The sequence below is a fragment of the Oryx dammah genome, unplaced genomic scaffold, assembly GCF_014754425.2.
Source record: "Oryx dammah isolate SB20612 unplaced genomic scaffold, SCBI_Odam_1.1 HiC_scaffold_4, whole genome shotgun sequence".
Taxonomy (NCBI): domain Eukaryota; kingdom Metazoa; phylum Chordata; class Mammalia; order Artiodactyla; family Bovidae; genus Oryx; species Oryx dammah.
The window spans coordinates 54,975,719-54,996,276 of record NW_024070188.1 but is presented as its reverse complement, the minus strand read 5'-3'; the positions used below and the strand labels follow the sequence as shown (position 1 = coordinate 54,996,276).

The 20,558-nt window shown below is 38.4% G+C and overlaps 1 protein-coding gene across 2 annotated transcripts in view; it reads right to left on the bottom strand.

The window, feature by feature from the left end:
• Positions 1 to 20,558, bottom strand: part of LAMA2 (laminin subunit alpha 2) — a 676,446-nt gene that overhangs the window by 62,689 nt on the left and 593,199 nt on the right. For both annotated transcript variants that reach the window (XM_040238873.1, XM_040238874.1), the window contains exons 46-51: positions 18,274 to 18,417; positions 17,139 to 17,272; positions 14,844 to 15,003; positions 10,045 to 10,169; positions 3,153 to 3,315; positions 2,346 to 2,490 (exon numbers count right to left, since the gene is read on the bottom strand). In XM_040238873.1, the coding sequence (XP_040094807.1) occupies positions 2,346 to 2,490; positions 3,153 to 3,315; positions 10,045 to 10,169; positions 14,844 to 15,003; positions 17,139 to 17,272; positions 18,274 to 18,417 (871 nt within the window). The remainder of the gene's footprint in view (positions 1 to 2,345; positions 2,491 to 3,152; positions 3,316 to 10,044; positions 10,170 to 14,843; positions 15,004 to 17,138; positions 17,273 to 18,273; positions 18,418 to 20,558) is intronic.

Genomic DNA, 20,558 nt, shown 5'->3' with positions numbered 1-20,558 from the left:
GAGGGGATATATGCATACCTATGGCTGATTCACGCTGAGATTTGAAAGAAAACAACAAAATTCTGTAATGCAATTATCCTTCAATTAAAAAAAAAAAAAGAATACTAGAGTAAATTGCCATGCCCTCCTCCAGGGGGTCTTCCTGACTCAGGGATGGAACCCACGTGTCTTAATGCCTCCTGCATTGGCAGGCAGGTTCTTTACCACTAGCGCCACCTGGGAAGTCCAGTTTAGCTCATAAGGCCTTTTATAAACTGGCTTTGTCATCTCCAGCCTTATCTGATCATTCTCTGCCACTATTCATCCTCTTAGCCTATGGACTCACTTATAGTCCCCAAAGCATTTCCCAAAGTGTGTTCAGCCAAATGCTGATATGGTATGGAAGGATTTTGGTGATCAGAGAAGTTGTAGAAATGTCAGATTAGAGTTAAACTTTTTTCTGAGCTACTGTCCAGAGTCTATAAATGTGCCTTGTGCCTCTCTTGCTTGGGAAAAATGTATACAGACAGCTATTTCAATTAATGATACAAATGCAAAACCAGTTTTTGTCCAAACTGAGGAGTTTCTCCAGGGTTTCTTGTTCCAAGGAAAAACAGTTGGAAAATGATATATGATGTTGTATTAATATTATGCTCCCTGAGACCTCCAGGCTTTCACACAACTTTCAATTTTCTGAATTGTCCAAAGGAGTTTTTCACCCACAAAATTCCTCAGCTCCTGCCTGTTCATCAGGGCACTCCCCTGACCTCTGGATCTAACTTGAGTGTTTCTCTCCCACTCCAGTACTCTTGCCTGGAAAATCCCATGGACGGAGGAGCCTGGTGGGCTGGAGTCCATGGGGTCGCTAAGAGTCAGACAGGACTGAGAGACTTTACTTTCACTTTTCACTTTCCTGCATTGGAGAAGGAAATGGCAACCCACTCCAGTGTTCTTGCCTGGAGAATCCCAGGGACAGGGGAGCCTGGTGGGCTGCTGTCTATGGGGTCGCACAGAGTCAGACACGACTGAAGCGATGCAGCAGCAGCAGCAGCAGCAGCAGCAGTACATATCTCCATATGCTAATTAGCTTTTTACTCTCTAACTGCTGATTGACCTGTCTGTCTTCCCCTTTAGACTGCAAGTTCCTTAAAGACAGGGGCTTATCACAGACTTCACTTTGTTCTTGCCTAATAATTACTGGGCTTCCCTAGTAGCTCAGCTGGTAAAGAATTCCCCCCTCAAATGAAGGAGACCCTGGTTCGATTCCTCTGTTGGGAAATTCCCCTGGAGAAGGGAATAGGCTACCCACTCCAATATGCTTGGTCTTCCCTGGTGGCTCAGATGGGAAAGAATCTGCCTTCAATGAGGGTGACCAGGGTTGGGAAGATCCCCTGGAGAAGGGAATGGCTATCCACTACAGTATTCTTGCCTGGAGAATCCTTATGGACAGAGTAGCCTGACAGGCTACAGTCCATGACATGACTGTAGTTGTATCTGCCAAACAGCTAGTAAGCACAGCACAGTACTTAACTAGGTGTTTGGCAGATATGTGTTAAATATAGGAATGAAAGATGGTGCAAGGTTATACCTAAATTTTTGTGAAATGTCACACTGTCATATTCAAAATGAATTAAGCCTAATAATATAAACAGAAGAATCAAAGTTTAATTTGCAGATACAAACAATGCCACAGTACCCAGAATTAGGGGAATTATACTAAGATAACAATAGCAGCACACTGACACCTACTAGTCTTGGATTTCTGTCTTGGTTGTAAGATTTTATGTATAAGCGTCTGGGACCACATATAAGCTTGAGTCTACATTTTCTTTTCTCTAAACCAGAACAAAATACATGAACAAATGAAATAATGTTTGGGAAGTGTTTTGAAAATGTCCTAGAACCATAAAAATGTTACATCATTATTAATCAATTATTAGCTTGTCCACATACACATTTTTGGCATTTTCAAAAAGCTAAGAATTGGTAGCTGTGCTCTGTTGCCTGTACGAATTCTATCTGTGGGCCATTTTAAAGGAAACATTGGCAAAACGGGAAAAAAAGGAAAGCATACAAGCTTTTCAAATCTACTACAGGATATAATTTTACAAGTTGTAAGGTCGTTTTATGCTTTCAAATTAAGCTCTCACTTTCAAAAGAAAATGACAGAGAACCATTTGGCTCTTCAATCAGTCATGTCTAACCCAAACCACCTGTAATCTAAGCCAAAGAAATGACTGTATCACTTTTTCACAGAATTTGTGAGTACCTAAAGTGACAGACAGGGTCTTCTTCATGATTAGATACGTGGGAGCTTTGGATAGCATGATTAAGGCTCAGAGTGCATTATTACTATAAAAACTCACCTTGTTTTTGAATTCTTGACAAGGTGAATGATTTCCATTTCCCGTCATTATGGTTTTGATTGCTGACGACGGAAGCCATTCCTGAACCCAGATCATAGCTGACTTTTATGTGCCCATCAGTGAGCTCTACACTCATGAAATCCTTCTATTAATAGAGGAAAAATACACCAGTGATTAGATACACAGAGAAATATATGGGTATTCACTTTGTGGGGTTTGTAATAGAGCTTTATGGTTAAATTACTGAATGTGTTGATCTGTAAGAGAAATCCATTTTTGGAAATAGAATCGGTGTTAGTATTTTATGAATGTTTGTGGGTGTGATGTTATGGTGTAAATGGTCAAAGCCGAATTGCTAGGATGTATCCTTTCATGATAGGAGTAAAAAAGTGGGTTCCTTTGAAAATGTATTCAGCAAACGAAATAGGATATTCCCAGAAAGAAGTTACTAAGAAACACTGACCTGGGAAAAATAATAAGGATATTTAGAACCACCTTTTCACTAAGGTCTTTAGAAGAAGGCTAAGGAAGTGTGTTTTTCTGCTGCATGTTTCTATACAGAGGGAATCTTTACTGGGTGTTTCTTTTAAAGAATTATAAGGCAGTTATTCTGAAAATAAATTATACTTAAATTATATATGTAATTAAAGTTATTGATGGAAATACATAAATACTATGCACCACTCTTGGCTATGCACACTCATCCCAGACTCCTCTGAACAATAACTGATAACTGCACTGGAACCCTACAAAAAAAGAAGCAAACCATATCCTCAATTGTGAAGGATCAACTGTGCAAATCTTTACCAGGTCTCGTGTGGCAAGGTACATCAGGAGAGCACTTGAAGAAAATGTCCTGAACTTGAACATAACAGTGGAGATGTTGGGGTACCAACGAATGGGGCGACTGACCAATGCATAGCCTTCTCCATCGAACTGAATGGTCCCCTCACTATCTTCCACCTGTGGACTGAACAAAGACATTTCGCATGAATCAGACGATGTCTACAGGGTCCATCCATTTTCAATACATCACACTCTATATCTTGTGAGTCTGGGTTGTAGACTGTTGTAGGGCAGGAACAATCCCAGATACATCTTCCATCCTTCCCCTTCTCTCCAGTGCCACCATCAGACCAGGGAACCACCATCTCTCACCTGGACTTCATTAGGTGTTCAATAACTAGGTCAATGATGTTTTAAATCCTTTTGCTGAGGTGCCTAATGGATAGTTATGTTGGTGTTTAAGTGTATCTTAGTAGTGTGAACTAGTGGGATTTTGGAACATGCTGAGAATGCATTACTACATTTACCAAATACATAACATAAGAGGGAGTAGGGGTTGGATCAAAAGGGTGAAGGTGGTCGAAAGGTGCTAACTTAAAAGTTGTAAGCGGAAAAGCCATGATGGAATATAGACTCCTATCCTCTGAACTCTGGCTATTCAGTTGGATTTTCTGGGACATATTAGATTCAGACAATGAAGGGCTCCTCTAACTGTGTTTATTTGTTGATCTGTCTTCTTCCCCAGTATGTAAGCTCCATGAAGCTGAGTAGTGCGTACGGGTCAGGCTCCATTTCAGGCACAAGCTCAGCATCCAGTGCAATACTTGGCTCATAGTAGAAGCTGTAAATATTTGTGGAATGAGGGGGATATTAGTAAATCAAATTGCCTCACAGAGAATACATGTTAAATCAGTACTGGTTGAATAATTAATAAATATCTAAGATAAGTCTTGTAAATATAACGTTTAGAAAGAATTCTTTTTCAAAAGAAAAGTTATCATCTATCTATCTTACCTAACTGATGTTAACAGCATAAGTTTTGACTGTGGAGATATTTTTAAACTTTAAATATCTGCATCTTAGTTTATATTTGAATCTGTGAAACTGGACTGTTGTATTAACTTGAGAGTAGAGAAGAGCTATTGAGAAATACAGTAATGTAAAATAACAATAACTGAGACTATTATTTGTATGAAATCTTGGATAACGAGAAAAATAATAGTGTACAGACATTAATGGGCTTGTGGAAGAATAACTGTTTTGCATTTTAGACAAGTTGGCTTCCTCTCTGTTTCTGGAAGAGAGAGAAAACTCTGAAGACAAAAGGAAGGGAAGAGTCTTATCTGTGTTCGTCACAATCATGTAATTGTAAGTTATATCTAAACAGGTATAAAATCAGATTGATATATTTTTGTATGTGCTTAGTCGCTCAGTCATGTCCGACTCTTTGCGACACGACTGCGCGACTAAGCACATACAAAAATATATCAATCTGATTTTATACCTGTTTAGATATAACTTACAATTACTGTAGCTTAAAGCTTAAAAGATGCTTTTTCAATATTCATGAAAGTGTTAACTGAAAGGTTTGCGGGACTAAATCAGCTTATTAACAATATAATTTATAGTGAATAAATTTAGTGAATAAATGATGAGTTTGGTCTTCTTTCATCATTATTAAAAATCCATTAAAATCTGGAATATCATGATGTTAGAGATAAGAAAATATAATGTAGACTCTACTAAATAGAAGGTCCATGAGGGTCTCAAATACTTGGATTTTGCATTATGTACCACCATGCTATCAACAAAAACTCCAGAAAGGGTGTAGGGATCACCACTGACAGTTTCCCAAATGCTTTGGCCCAAAGCATTGTTACTTACAACTCGAAAAGAAAAAAACATAAAACTTCACTACATGATGTCAGAATAAGTACTGGAATAAAAAACATGTCACATTTGTATAATGATGTTATTATGGCCTTAATTTATTAATTTCCTCAACACATAATGGAAAAAACAGCAGAGTAGATGGCAGGTAATCTGGAGTCTGATGTGGAATCTCAGAAGTCACGTAACACCCCAGGTCTCAGTGTTTCCACTCTGATATGAGAGGTTTAGATCAGTGGACGATTTCTAAAGCCTATTCCCACTCCAACCCTGCAAGAGATTCTTCTGTTCAAGCAACAGGCAAATCTACAAGCAGGAGTTTTGTATAAGAGCAACAAAACATACAGTTGTAGATCAGGCTATTTTGTTTAATTCATTAACCAAAAACCAGGTAAACCTGGCTTCAAATTGGTGACTTTGAGGTTGGGGAAAAATGAATCTTTCCAATCACAGTCTATAAAATTTCAACAGCTAACATTATACTAGAGTTTTCCTATTCATTTTCAATATATTTACTAGGAAGAGTGACTATTCTTTTAAAATTAATAAATGATAATCTCACAGCCTCCAGAAGGAAAACCACAACCACAGCAAGCTAACCAAAACGATCACATGGGTCACAGCCTTGTACAACTCAGTGAGGCTAGGAGCCATGCTGTGCTGCTGCTGCCAAGTCGCTTCAGGCGTGTCCGACTCTGTGCAACCCCATAGTCGGCAGCCCACCAGGCTCCCCCGTCCCTGGGATTCTCCAGGCAAGAACACTGGAGTGGGTTGCCATTTCCTTCTCCAATGCATGAAAGTGAAAAGTGAAAGGGAAATCACTCAGTCGTGTCTGACTCTTAGTGATCCCATGGACTGCAGCCCACCAGGCTCCTCCGTCCATGGGATTTTCCAGGCAAGAATACTGGAGTGGGGTGCCATTGCCTTCTCCGGCCATGCTGTGCAGGGCCACCCAAAATGGACAGGTCATGGTGGAGAGTTCTGCAAAACATGGTCTACTGGAGATGGGAATGGCAAATCACTTCAGTATTTTTGCCTTGAGAACTCCATGAACAGTATGAAAAAGTCAAAGAGATATGAAACTGGAAGATGACCCTCCCGGGTTGGTAGGTATCCAGTATGCTACTGGGGAAGAGCAGAGAAATAGCTTTAGGATGAATGAAGAGGCTGAGCCAAAGCAGAAACAATGTCCAGCTGTGGATGTATCTAGTGGTGAAAGTAGGGTCCAGTGTTGTAAAGAACAATATTACATAGGAACCTGGAATGTTAGGTCCATGAATCAAGGTAAATTGGAAGTGGTCAAACATGAGATGGCAAGAGTGAACACTGGCATTTTAGGTATCAGTGAACTAAAATGGACAGGAATGGGAGAATTTATTTCATTTTACTACTGTTGGCAAGAATCCCTTAGAAGTAATGGAGTAGCCCTCATAGTCAATAAAAGAGTTGGAAATACAGTACTCAAGTACAATATCAAATACGACAAAATGATCTCAGTTCATTTCCAAGGAAAACCATTCAATATCACAGTAATCCAAGTCTAAGCCCCAACCACTAATGTCAAAGAAGTTGAAGTTGGGTGATTCTATGAAGATCTATAAGACCTTCTAGAACTAATACAAAAAAAAAAAAAAAAGAGAGAGAGAGAGAGAAAAAAAAAATGTCCGATTCATCATAGGGAATTGGAATGCCAAAGTAGGAAGTCAAGAAATACCTGGAGTAACAGGAAAGTTTGGCCTTGGATTACAAAATGACACAGGGCAAAGGCTAACAGAGTTTTTCCAAAAGAACACACTGGTCATAGCAAATACCCTCTTCCAACAACACAAGACATGACTCTATACATGGACATCCCCAGATAGTCAATACCAAAATCAGACTGATTATATTTTTTGCAGCCAAAGATGGAAAAGCTCTATACAGTCAGTAAAAAGGCCTAGAGCTGACTGTGGCTCAGATCATCAGCTCCTTATGGCAAAATTCCGGCTTAAACTGAAGAAAGTAGGGAAGACCCTTAAGTCATTCATGTATGACCTAAGTCAAATTCCTTATGATTATACAATGGAAGTGACAATAGATTCAAGGGATTAGATTTGGTAGACAGAGTGCTTGAAGAACAATGGACAGAGGTTTGTAACATTGTATAGGAAGCAGGGATCAAGAGCATCCCCAAGAAAAAGAAATGCAAAAAGGCGAAATTGTTGTCTGAGGAGGCCTTACAAACAGCTGAGAAAAGAAGAGAGGCTATAGGCAAAGGAGAAAGGGAAAATTATACTCATTTGAATTCAGAGTTCCAAGAATAGCAAGGAGAGATAAGAAAGCCTTCCTCAGTGAGCAATGCAAAGAAACAGAGGAAAACAATAGAATGGTAAAGATAAGATCTCTTCAAGAGATACCAAGGGAGCATTTCATACAAAGATGGGCACAATAAAGGACAGAAATGGTGTGGAATTAACAGAACCATAAGATATTAAGAAGAGGTGGCTAGAATACACAGAAGAACTATACAGAAAAGATTTTCATGAATCAGATAACCATGATGGTGTGATCACTCACCTAGAACCAGACATCCTAGAGTGTGAAGTCAAGTGGGCCATAGGAAGAATTACTAAGAACAAAGTTACTAGAGGTGATGTAATTCCAGCTGAGCCACTTAAAATCCTAAAAATGATGCTGTGAAAGTGCTGCACTCAGTATGTCAGTAAATTGGAAAACTCAGCAGTGGCCATAGGATTGGAAAAGGTCAGTTTTCCTTCCAACCCCAAAAAAGGTAGCACCAAAGAATGTTCAAACTATCACACAGTTGCACTGATTTCACATGCTAGCAAGGTAATTCTCAAAACCCTTCAAGCTAGGCTTCAATAGTACTTGAACTAAGAACTTCCAGATGTTCAAGCTAGATTTAGAAAGGGCAGATGAACCAGAGATCAAATCTGTTGGATCATAGAAAAAGTAAGAGAATTCCAGAAAAACACCTCATTCTGCTTTACTGACTATGCCAAAGCCTTGACTGTGTGGATTACAACAAACTGTAGAAAATTCTTAAAGAGATAGGAATACCAGACCACCTTACCTACCTCTTGAGAAACCTGTATGCAGGTCAAGAAGCAATAGTTAGAACTGGACATGGAACAAGACTGGTTCAAAATTGGGAAAGGAGGACATGAAGGCCTGAGATCTTTGCAGAATTGATAATTAGCGATGCTATAGTCTTACATAATATGCATGGCTGAAAGGATATTTAAATGCTTTAGATGTTTGGTTGACAATAAATTTTTGAAAATTATAAATTTACTGAAATGTTTATGGAAAAGTTGGTGTTGCTTTGTGAGTAGCAGAATGATAATGTAGACCTCATTGTCCTTGTATTGAAATCATTTTACAGACAACATTCTATATTAGATTTTGTCAAAGATTATGAACAAAACCACTATAAACCATGAATGGATCAGACTTTCAAATTGTCTTCAATGCCAAGTTGAAAAGTTCATGATGACAAAAAAAAACCAAACAAATAGAAAGATGAAAGTTAAAACTTTTTGGGAGAGAATATTTTGAGGCTACTTTCTTCTATAAAACTCTAGAGACATTGAGAATAAAATGTGAAGTACTCTCTGCGACATTAATGGAGAATTTAGGTCCTAGCAATGTACATGTTCTCTTTATATTAGAAATAAAAAATATAAGCTCCTTAGCACCTAATTATTTTAGAGTTACTATGTGTGTTGATTAAGCTTCCAGGTTTAAATTTACATTTTATAGCTTTAACTAAATATAATTAAAATTGTTGTAGGCTCAGTTGATCAGTGGCCTTTAAGTTTTTATCTGTTGCTGCTGCTGCTGCTAAGTTGCTTCAGTTGTGTCCAGCTCTGTGCGACCCCACAGATGGCAGCCCACGAGGCTCCCCCATCCCTGGGATTCTCCAGGCAAGAACACTGGAGTGGGTTGCATTTCCTTCTCCAATGCATGAAAGTGAAAAGTGAAAGTGAAGTCCCTCAGTTGTGTCCGACTCTTCGCGACCCCATGGACTGCAGCCTACCAGGCTCCTCTGTCCATGGAGAGAAATCCTCTACTTTTACTTAATTTTTTATGTACTCTATTCAGGTTTATATAAGAATATTTATATATGCTTTATATGCTTGATAAATGTTTTTGAATTTCAACATTCTAACCTCTATCTTATAATTAATGATGGTTATTATGAAACTTTCTCCTGGCCTATCTTGACCTCTGTTTTTCCTTTCCCACTTAAAATCTTCAAGTCTGATGGGTTTCCACTTGAAACACTTACAGGATGCTACGTGTCATTTCATAAATACTGTAGGAGACAAAACCTGCAGTATGGTTCTCTATTTTCTTGTAAACATAAACAGAGTGAATCGAGGCTCTGAGGGGCCTGCAGTTTAATCAGCTAGGGAGAGCTTTCTTTAAGTAAAACTGAAATATGACTATAAAAGAGCCACAGAGACCCAACACTTCCTGAACACAAAGGTAAGGTGGAGTGGAAAGAGATAGCAGTCTTAACTGATTGAGGCTAAAATACTTTGCTATTGTTATTTAGTCACTAAGTCACATCCAGCAATTTGTGACTTCATGGACTGTAGCCTGCTAGGCTTCCCTGTACATGGGATTTCCCAGACAAGAATAATGGTATGGGTTGCCATTTTCTTTTCCAGAGAATCTTCCCAAGCCAGGGATCGAATCCTCATCTCATGCTTGGCAGGTGGATTCTTTACCACTGAGCCACCTGGGAAGCCCTGAAATATCTCACCTTTGCAAATTTTACAAAAGCATATGACCATGTCAAAGTACTAGGGTACTTCCCAAGGCCTTGGAAAATACCTATGCAAACTGGGGAGAGGACTTGAGGTTACTTCACTTCCTGGTAAATCTACTGTTGAACACAATCACTTCAAACTTCTTGCTTATCATTCACATGATCAGGCAGCACTGCACAATAAAATTAAAGCTTTTGTGACGCACAGGCCAGACAGACGTTCGGAGAGCCCTCCTCTTAACTAACCTGACGGTACATCCTTTGCAGTCGCCTTCTATTTCTCGGAAATTCCACAGTCCTATAGGTTTGCTGTCAAAGTATGCTTCTCCCATACAGCCAGTGAATGTGATAACACGTACAGCATCAGCCTTCTGCAGAGAGAAACATATTTGTTAGAATTTCACACACACACACACAAAAAACCTTAGAGAATCCATGCTGGTGTTGTTTAGTTGCTTAAGTAAGTAAGTTAGTCGCTCAGTCGTGTCCAACCCTTTGCGACCCCATGGACTGTAGCCTGCCAGGCTCCTCTGTTCATGGGATCCTCCAGGCAAGAATACTGGAGTGGGTTGCCATTCCCTTCTCCAGGGGACCTTTCCGACCCAAGGATTGAACCTGGGGTTTAGTTATTTAGTTGCATGCAACTCTTTGAGATCCCATGGACTGTAGCCTACCAAGCTCCTCTATGAGATTTCCCAGGCAAGAATACTGGAGTGGGTTGCCATTTTCTTCTCCAGGGGATGTTCTCAACCCAGGGATTGAATTTGCATCTCCTGCGTTGGCAGGCGGACTCTTTACCACTGAGCTACCAGGGAAGTCCTACAGTATTCATTCGAGTTGTTATCTGAGCAGAAGAATCTTGAGTAGTTATTATCCACTCTGTAAAAATCTTGGTTGTGTACATATTCATTTTTTAACTGTATAATAATATATCCTCAGATCCTGGTTATTCTGTGCTATACAGTTTATCACCATTAGTAAATAAACACTCTATGCTTCTGACTTTAAATGAACTGCTTATTCTGTTTGAGATTCTGTTTTCTTCTTGGTCTGTAACATAGGATTATTAGGACAATTATATAAGATAATTTATTTATGGTTCCACATTCAATGCCTGGCACAGAGACGGTATTTAATAAATGCTAGAGCTCCTACACCACTAAGATGATTTCTTTCCAGAGATTATGAGAAAGGGTTGTTGTTGTTGAGTTGTTAACTTGTGTCTGACTCTTTCATCTATGGGATTTCTTAGGCAAGCATGCTGGAGTGGGTTGCCACTTCCTTCTCCATATGAGAAATAGTAGATATTGACAATGGGAAACAAATGCTTGCATATAGATTACCCTATGATACTGCTGTCCCCAGTTTTTCATTTCCTTTTACATTCAAGTAGGTTTCTAGTGCAGGAAAATGAAGGGACAGAGTCAATTTGTAAGCGAAGGGACCCTGTGGTTGTTGCTTGGGGGCATACACAGCACAGAGCCTGACATCTAATAAGGGAAGAATAAATATTTGTTGAATGACAACCTTAATGTCATTCTTAAAGGGAAAGGTCTTTTTTTTTAATGTTTATTTTATATTGGAGCATACCCGTCTGCCAATGCAGGAGAAGTAAGAGATGTGGGTTCGATTCCTGGGTTGGGAACATCCTCTGGAGAAGGGAATAGCAACCCACTCCAGTATTATTGCTTGGAGAGTTTCATGGAGAGAGGAGCCTGGCAGACTACAGTCCATGGATCACAAAGAGCCAGACATGACTGAGCACATCCATTATAGTTGATTAACCATGTTGTGTTAGTTTCAGATGTACAACAAGGTGATTCAGTTATATATATATACATCTATTCCTTTTCAAATTCTTTTCCCATTTAGGTTATTGCAGAATATTCAGCTGAGTTCCCTCTGCTACACAGTAGGTCCTTGTTGGTTATCTATTTTAAACACAGCAGTGTGTACATGTCAATTATTGGTATATAACAGTCAAGAAGGAGGAGAATGATCCAATTCTCTCTAGAGAAACTTGCTGTAATTTAAACAACTGTTCATTTTGGCATTGATAATGTTATAATTCTACAACACTCTGCCAAAGTGAATTCACATTTATCTGAGTAACCTGAAAGGAAAAAGTGAATTGACATGTTTGGGTTTTAGAACAAATATAAGAAGATAGTCATGGAGCAGTTAAACAGTTGTAATTATAATTTAGGTTAAAGTCATGAACATGTACATCTTGCTACTGCTATGATCAAGTGGGGCATTGCCATGGAGAAGAAATGTTGGTCAGACACTGACATTTACAAGTCAAGAACAGTCCTTGGGAGTCTCTGTTATCTGTGGAAGCTTCCCTTAATTTTTCAAAGGCTGATTATCCTATTTGTGAATTCTACTTGCTTTTTGTTTTTCCTCTTGCACTATAAAAATTATAACTGGGATATTTTCCTGCTCCTGTGAATTTTCGTTAACATGACAATATAGTTACTTGTTTCAGTTTTTGGTTCATATAATGGTATGGCAGGAACCTTGAAACTCCTGGTCAAAATGATTAAGATTTTCTATAGATTGCATTTGCCTTTACTTTTTGCCCCTCATACTGGCATAAATCAGTTTCTTTATGCCTAGTGACATCTGAATAATAATTATTATTTAAGGTACAATTTAAGATGTGGCTCCAAAATCACTGCAGATGGTGACTGCAGCCATGAAATTAAAAGACGCTTACTCCTTGGAAGGAAAGTTATGACCAACCTAGATAGCATATTCAAAAGCAGAGACATTACTTTGCTAACAAAGGTCCATCTAGTAAAGGCTATGGTTTTTCCAGTAGTCATGTATGGATGTGAGAGTTGGACTGTGAAGAAAGCTGAGTGCCGAAGAATTGATGCTTGTGAACTGTGGTGTTGGAGAAGACTCTTGAGAGTCCCTTGGACTGCAAGAAGATCCAACCAGTCCATTCTAAAGGAGATCAGTCCTGGGTGTTCTTTGGAAGGAATGATGCTAAAGCTGAAGCTCCAGTACTTTGGCCACCTCATGCAAAGAGTTGACTCACTGGAAAAGACTCTGATGCTGGGAGGGACTGGGGGCAGGAGGAGAAGGGGACAACAGAGGATGAGATGGCTGGATGGCTGGATGGCATCACTGACTTCATGGATGTGAGTTTGAGTGAAGTCTGGGAGTTGGTGATGGACAGGGAGGCTGGCGTACTGGAATTCATGGGGTTGCAAAGAGTCGGACATGACTGAGCGACTGAACTGAACTGAACCAGATGGTAAAGAATCCTCCTACAATATGGGACACCTGAGTTTGATCCCTGGGTTGAGAAGATCCTCTGGTGGAGGGCATGGCAACCCACTCCAGTATTCTTGCTTGGAGAATCTCATGGACAGAAGAGTCTGGTGGGCTATAGCCCATAGGGTGCAAAGAGTCAGACATGACTGAAGCGACAGCGCATAGCACCATATCTTAGGCATTTGTTATAAATTTTATGCATATAATCTCACTATTCATTGTGGTAGTAAGGGATGGTGGTTAAGAATAGAGATTCTTATCAGATCCCAGTTCCACCACTCACTGCCATGAGATCTTGGGTGAATCATTTAATTTATTTCTTATATAGATTTCTTAAGTATAAAATGAGGCTTCTATCTACATTTTGGTGTTGTTATGAAAATTGTTAATTCATGTAAATTTACTTAGAACATTACTTAGCACATAGTAAGGATTATATAAATGTTATGAGTTTATTACTACATATTATCCTACAGTATGCAGGCAGTGCAGATATTTTTATCTTACTTTTCTAGTTGAGGAAATTGAAGCCCAGGGGGTTAAGTGACTTGCCTAAGGTCATATTTTAGCAAGTGATAGAGCAGGGAATTCAGCCTGGATTTAATTTCAAAATTTCTTTCTTTTTTTTTTTGTGTGTGTGTGTGTGTGTGTGTGTGTGCGCATGCTCAGTTGCTAAGTTGTGTCTGACTCCTTGTGACCCCATGGACTGTAGCCCACCAGGCTCCTCTATCCATGGGCTTTTCCTGGCAAGAATACTGGAGTGGGTTGCCATTTCCTCCTTCAGGGGATCTTTCCAACCCAGGGAAGGAATGAATATCTCCTGTGTCTCCTACATTGCAGGCGAATATAACTGTGTGCTACCCCTGTATTTATCTTTCTGAGGAGGAAAGAAATTGGCAATATGACTGTATATTACTATGTACCATATACATTGATATGCAGCTCTAAGAAGAGAGGGTGATTTTAGTGTGTAGTTATGGAATCCATTCCAATACTTTAGAATCACATCTCATACACAAAGCAAACAAAACAACCTCCCTCTATATGAAGGCTGACTTCTCATAAATTTGGGGTCACCCTGGCTTTTCACATTTTCTGACTAATCTTATCCCAGGATGATTCTGACAAGCCCAGGATTACCCATTATATTTGGTTGTGCTCCTACATCTCACCCACAGGTCGTTTTCCAACACCTAATTCCATTTAATCAACATGAGCTTCTTTAAAATGCAGGCACTTTACAATTTGAAATGCACAAGGACCTGTCATGAAGCAATTATGAATATTAAGTGCATGACTTGATAAGAATGAGAAGAGCAACTTGAAAACTTTAAAAATCAGATCATGATTTGAAGGCTTATGGCTCCTGTGATATTTCCCAAGGTATTCATAAATCTTTTAATTAGATGTGAGTTTGAACTTTATAGCACTTCATATCAATAAATCATAAATTGATTCAGAAAATGAGGTATCATTAAAAAACACTTTGCTCTTGAGGTAACTAAAGTAATATCAAAAAATTGATGCCACAGATTAGGGCAAAACAATAACTGTGTGAGTAAATACACATAGGTTTAAAAAGATTATATTTTCAGATTGGATATTTCAGGAAGAAAATTCTTACTCAAAATATATCCATGTTTTCATAAAAACAAATTAGGTAAAAAGCTGTCAAGTTTTTGCAGGTTTGTGTCCTGTCTTTGCCCAAAGTCATCATGCCAGGAATTGTCTACAGAGATGGATGGGGAGAAACACATTACCTTCAATTTCCCAGTCAAGCCACCAACAAACAGCATTGCATTTGAATCCACATCTAGAATAGTGTACCCGGGAGGTGATGCTGAATGGTATGTACTGGGCATAATGCTGGCTTTGGGTCCATCCAGAGCTCTCACGGAAATAGTTCCATTTCTCCCAGTTCTTCCAGGGTACGTGTTGGAATGAAATGAAAGAAAATAGAGAAAAATGAAGTATGTATCACATTTCTGATCACTTCAGATTTAAAACATATAAAATGTAGAGACTTGTTTTGGAATTTAGCTTCAAATATTCCAGATGCATTAAACTGCAAATCAAAATCCAGAGTCTGATCTCTGCTGTATGTTTACCATCAAATTCAACCAGGACCACTGAGCAATATACCTTGATTCTGACTGTGTCCATTGATAGGAAATGACATAGTAGCAACTAGCCAGTGGAATGACTGTTGGTTACATGGAGAGTCTTTTCCCTTTTGCTTCAAAACAATGTGCCATTTACCTACATGGACTGTTTAAATAATGCTATATTACTTCATTTAGCTTTTGCCTAATTTAATTCAGCAAGTGAACTCTGAATAAGCCACCCTTCTGCATTATAAGCTGCATAATTTCTCCTAAAAATCCCTGACTATATCTTGGATTCAAATTTGCTGTAGTGGTTCCTGGAATCATGCATCATTTACTGTTTGGCAAACCATCTTAATGTGTACACTGTAACATCCAGGCTTCAGAGTTGTGGATACAAATTGCATAGAAGAACTTCACATTTAGATTCAATTAACAGAATTTCAGAAGCTATTATTATTATATTTCATTCTTTTTTTAAACTGTTTGGTTCCCATGTGTTGTTAAACATGAAAATCTGAACTCTTTTCTGAGATAAGCAGTTGTAACAAAACTGTCGTTTTTCTCTCCCTGCTGTCTCATTTTGGTAAGCTTTTTATCTTTGAGGGTGCAGCATTAACTGAAATACATGGAAAAATAGAATGAATTTATCAAAAAAGTTCTTGTTTAACAGTATACATATCTTCTAATAGAAGAACTGTACTTTGCAAATATAAGCATTCTTAAGTCCTGTAAAGTACTTAATCCCCCCTACCACCACAAATGCAAGCATTTTATCTATTGCTCTCTCCTCCTTTTCTTTGTCTCTCTCTCTCTCACACACAGTTTTATTTAAGATCTTAAAAGGAATTAAAGATATTTCTTCTTATTAAGTTTCTTTAAGAAACTTTTAATTGTGAAAAATCATATACACACATAGAATGAAATTCTATGTATCCATAACCTAGATTCAACAATCACCGATCTTTAAGTCCTCTTTACCCCACTCTGATCAACTTCCCTTGGCGTTTAACAAAACTTCTCAGCTGTTTTGTATTTAGTAGGCAGTTGAAAATTAGAAAAAGAAGATGAGAAATGAAGAGCAAGTATCAAGGACAAGAATGGATTCTACAAATAATCTGCACACTATTAGAAGTTAATTAAAGCATCAAAGATAGAATTAATCAATTTCCTATTCCTTCCATTTTAAATAGTGTGGACCTGATATTATATATTCATGCCAGCATTTAGATAACTACTCTGTAAGCCAAGGCTGCTATGTAGACTAGAAGAGGAGCTTTGCACCAAAGATAGGCACCAATAGTAGCTCCTCTTTTTATCTTATAAAACATTTTTATTAGAGTACAGTTGCTTTACAATGTTGTGTTAGTTTCTTCTGTACAGCAAAGTAAATCAGTTATGCATATACATATACCCCCTCTTTCTTAGATTTCCTTCCCATTTAGGTCATCACAAAGCACTGAGTAGAGTTTCCTGTGCTGTCCAGTAGGTTCTCAATAATTACCTATTTTATACATAGAGTATATACGTTAAAACATCAGACAAGGGATTACTCTCCCAAGTATACAAATAGCCCATACAGCTCAAAATTTAAAAAAAGGCAGCTTTTATGCTCTGGATTGTATTGAATGAGGACAAGTCTCAGTACTTCTTCAGGTGACAGAAAACAACTTAACCTGAATGTTTCTATGGAACAATCAAATGAGGGGGCCAGAAAAGACGGGTCACTCTGTTCAGTATCTTGAAGGTTTGTTAGCTCCTAACACATTCTACAAAGATACCATCACACACTTACACATGTATGCAATATAAAATATCTGTATGCAATGTAAAATATCTGTCACATACCTACACAACTACCCTCTTGAAACAGAAATAAAAATTTTCATATAGTCTAGGAAGCTACTTCAAAATTCTGTCAATGATCTTAATCTCTACTGAGATAGTTACCTCGATGCCTCAATACGGTACCAGTATGAGTCATCAATAGTTAAATCTGGGTACTCGACACGCCCAACTCCAGATCCAACATCCCAGAGGAAGCTTACTTTGCCTTTACGCATTTCTATAGCCAGAAAGTCAATCTAATGCACAGAAACAAAACAATAGACATCAGATACAAGGCACCATGAAAAAGGAGGCCAGCAGAGTCTTTTCAATGGGTGCCATTTACAGATCTGTGAAATAATTAGAAGCATCACAATAAAAATCCCCAAATAATATGGTTTACTATTATTTATTAAACAATAAATAACTTTATTACTGTATCTTAATAATGTGATGTCCATACACATGCATGATACAGTGCTGAGGCAAATGTGTTAATTCAACCAATTCTAGTTAGGTCTAACATTGAGACAAATGCTTTTCTCACACTGATCCTGGAGACAAAAGCAAATATTTGGGTTCAGAATTCATCATTTTCGCCACAGGTGCTGACATTCTTGAGGGGCCAGATATGATTTTTCACCCAAAGTGATCCAGAATTTCTCACCTAAATTCCAAGTATTGATTTATGCGGTAAGTGCTCTGTTGAAAAGTCATTCATTTTGGAAGGACTCCATGCATATAAAGTCACATGGGTCAACTGAAAGAAACTAGAAGTTTGGGGTGCGCTTGTCTAGATACAATTTCTGTTATTTCAATTTGAGTCATAAATTCAACACCAATCAGAAGAGTTTTCACTGATAAGAAATTAGTACACAATTTTCCATTTCATTTCACATGAACGTTCATTGTAATTTCTTAGAGAAAAGTTTTTTTTAAAAAAAACAAACCTTTATCCCTATTAATCTTTCTTCTTGAATAGTTGGATCTGAAAATATAGTTCAAAAATAAATGTTGGTGTACTTACCCATGAAAGCAGATGTGCCTAAGCACTGTAAAAAGTTTTCATTTCAACTGCTTTCTAACTTGACATGTCAGAACTTTGTGAGGTAAGAGTCTGAGGTTTTCAAATCTGAAAGGCTACCTTATTTAATTTTGGGACAATGTCATTAGATGCTATACATTTTCCACACTACCAGAATTAACCTGACTGCACACATACACAGTGGGCCAAAGAAAAGTTGAATGTTAGACTCACGAATTTGGCACTTCCAAGATAGAAAAGGAGGTTGTCTGCAACAGCCGTCTTTACATTGACAATGATATTATTGTAGCTTCCTTTCTTGATTTCTGGCTTGTATGTTCGAATGCAGTCACCTCCCGAAGATACAGATACTTTGATCTTCAAGAAAAACAATGTACAAAGAACCAAGACTCAATCTCTCAGAAAGTTTGAAGTAGTTCCAAACAACCACAGAGCCATCATCATCTCTTCTTTGAAGTTATTTTCCATCATTGAATAGTATCACTAAATGCCCATATGCAGACACCATTATACTCATTAATGAGGGCCCAGAAAAGCACCCTTCCACCAGCATCTTGACAATGAGCTGTTCACAGTCCCATGGCTTGCTAACACATCATTATTTTTGGAAGCATACAACTAACAAATTCTTACCTTCATACCTTATTCCTTTATGAAGAGCAGAACATTCTCAAAAGATGATTTTACGTGAAGCTAATGGTACCGATCTTCATTCAGGTTGTTTAATGAAATTTTACAATTCAAATTTTAGTGACTGTGGTATCACTTAAAATAGGAAGTCATTTTTCTTTTAATTTTTGAGAGGAAATTACCAACCTTCTCATATTCTTACAGTTGAAAGAGGCCAACTAGATTTTGTTCTATATGTTCCAACAATAAGAAGAATCTAATCATTTCACTCTGAACATATATTTCAGAATAAATTATACCTTTTTATTAAGCTTCCAGGAAATGGGATGGAAACAATTTCCAGTGGCTATCATCACTAATGTATTTAACAGCTCCTTTTTCTTTTGACTGGTACTTCAAAAATTACTATAAATTACTAAGAAAGAAATTTCTATATGAATAGAGCTGACACTGTTCATACCAGTTTTTACTTACATTTAGGAAGCCTTTCTTCAATCACAAATAACACTAGGTGATTATTCCATTTAATTTTCTTTCATTTCTCTGTACCATCAAAGGGGTGCTTTTAGGACAGCAATGTAGTTGCTTGGACTCAGAGAAAGATTCTGCTACTTTCTTAGTGTCAGTGCTCAAAGTAGGAGGTAGCCACACATATAATACGTCTCTACACCACTGATTTAAATTCTTGGCTTCCAGAAGCCTCTTAGTCCTCACTGGGGGTGAATTTTCATTTTTTCATTCGTTATAGCACTTTCACACTTGGGAGAAGCCAAGGGGTATGTATCACTGTTACCTCCATAAAAGGGCTGTGCAGACTCCAAGGGAGATAGCCTGGGACACCAAACCAGTCTCCTTCTTCTGGTGAGACAAGGAGGTGTCTAAGAAGGGATGGTGTAAGACAGCACCAAGACCCCTCCCAAGGGTGGTGCAGACCACACAGAGGATGTGCTGGATTCAAAATTGGTTAGATTCAAAAGAGAAAGCCAAGGAGAGATTTTTGGTTCCCTAAAATATGAGAACTCTTGGGGATACAGCAGATCTTTTGAATCTCCTACAGATCCAGTGTAAGCCATATATTTGTACTGTTTCTTCACCTAATCTGCTTTCTAAACTGTACCCCCAAGTAAAGGAAAGAGTGTGCTGAGAAGAAACAGGGGCTCACCCTAGCGGAGCTCTGTGTGAGGCCTGGGCTGGAATCATCTAGAAGCCTGCTGCTTAGATGGCTCTGCCTGCCCTTACCTTTCCCCTAAGGATGGGACCCAGATTGCTAACTGAGGAGCCCAGTACTGAGGTCTACTCTGGTCACCAGAGTATTTGCCTTAAAGTGCTGGAGATTTTGTCTTCCTGCTTATATGGTTTTCAGTTAGGAGGTTAGTTCTTTGTTTCACAAATGACAGGATTTCCCTTCTACACAGAATGCTACGAGTACATGAATCAAGATCAGTTACAGAGAAACAGAGCCAGAAAACGGATAACTTTTACTCTGAAGTTAATACTATAAGGCAGATGTGCCGTAGAGGTTGGCAAAGGGTGTTACATGATAAGTAGCAGCTATACAAAGGGTTATCCAGGGGCTTAGAGACTTAAAAAAGGATAACGTGAAGCAAGAGAAAGGTAATCGAGTGAAGGGCAGGTAGGGAAAAGGCAGTTCTCAGATGTTTTTGATGTTCAGGAAGAGGTATAGGATACAGTGAGTTTTTAGGAATTTGCAGCAACTGAACCAAAACCATCAGCAGAGAAGATCTTGTCACTGAGCAAATTCAATATCTGAAGTGGGCTGTAAGTGCCACTGACATCATAAAAAGATCAAAGGGAAGAAGTCAAGGTCTGAAGGGAACTCATGAGTCAAACTGAGTAACAGATTGAAC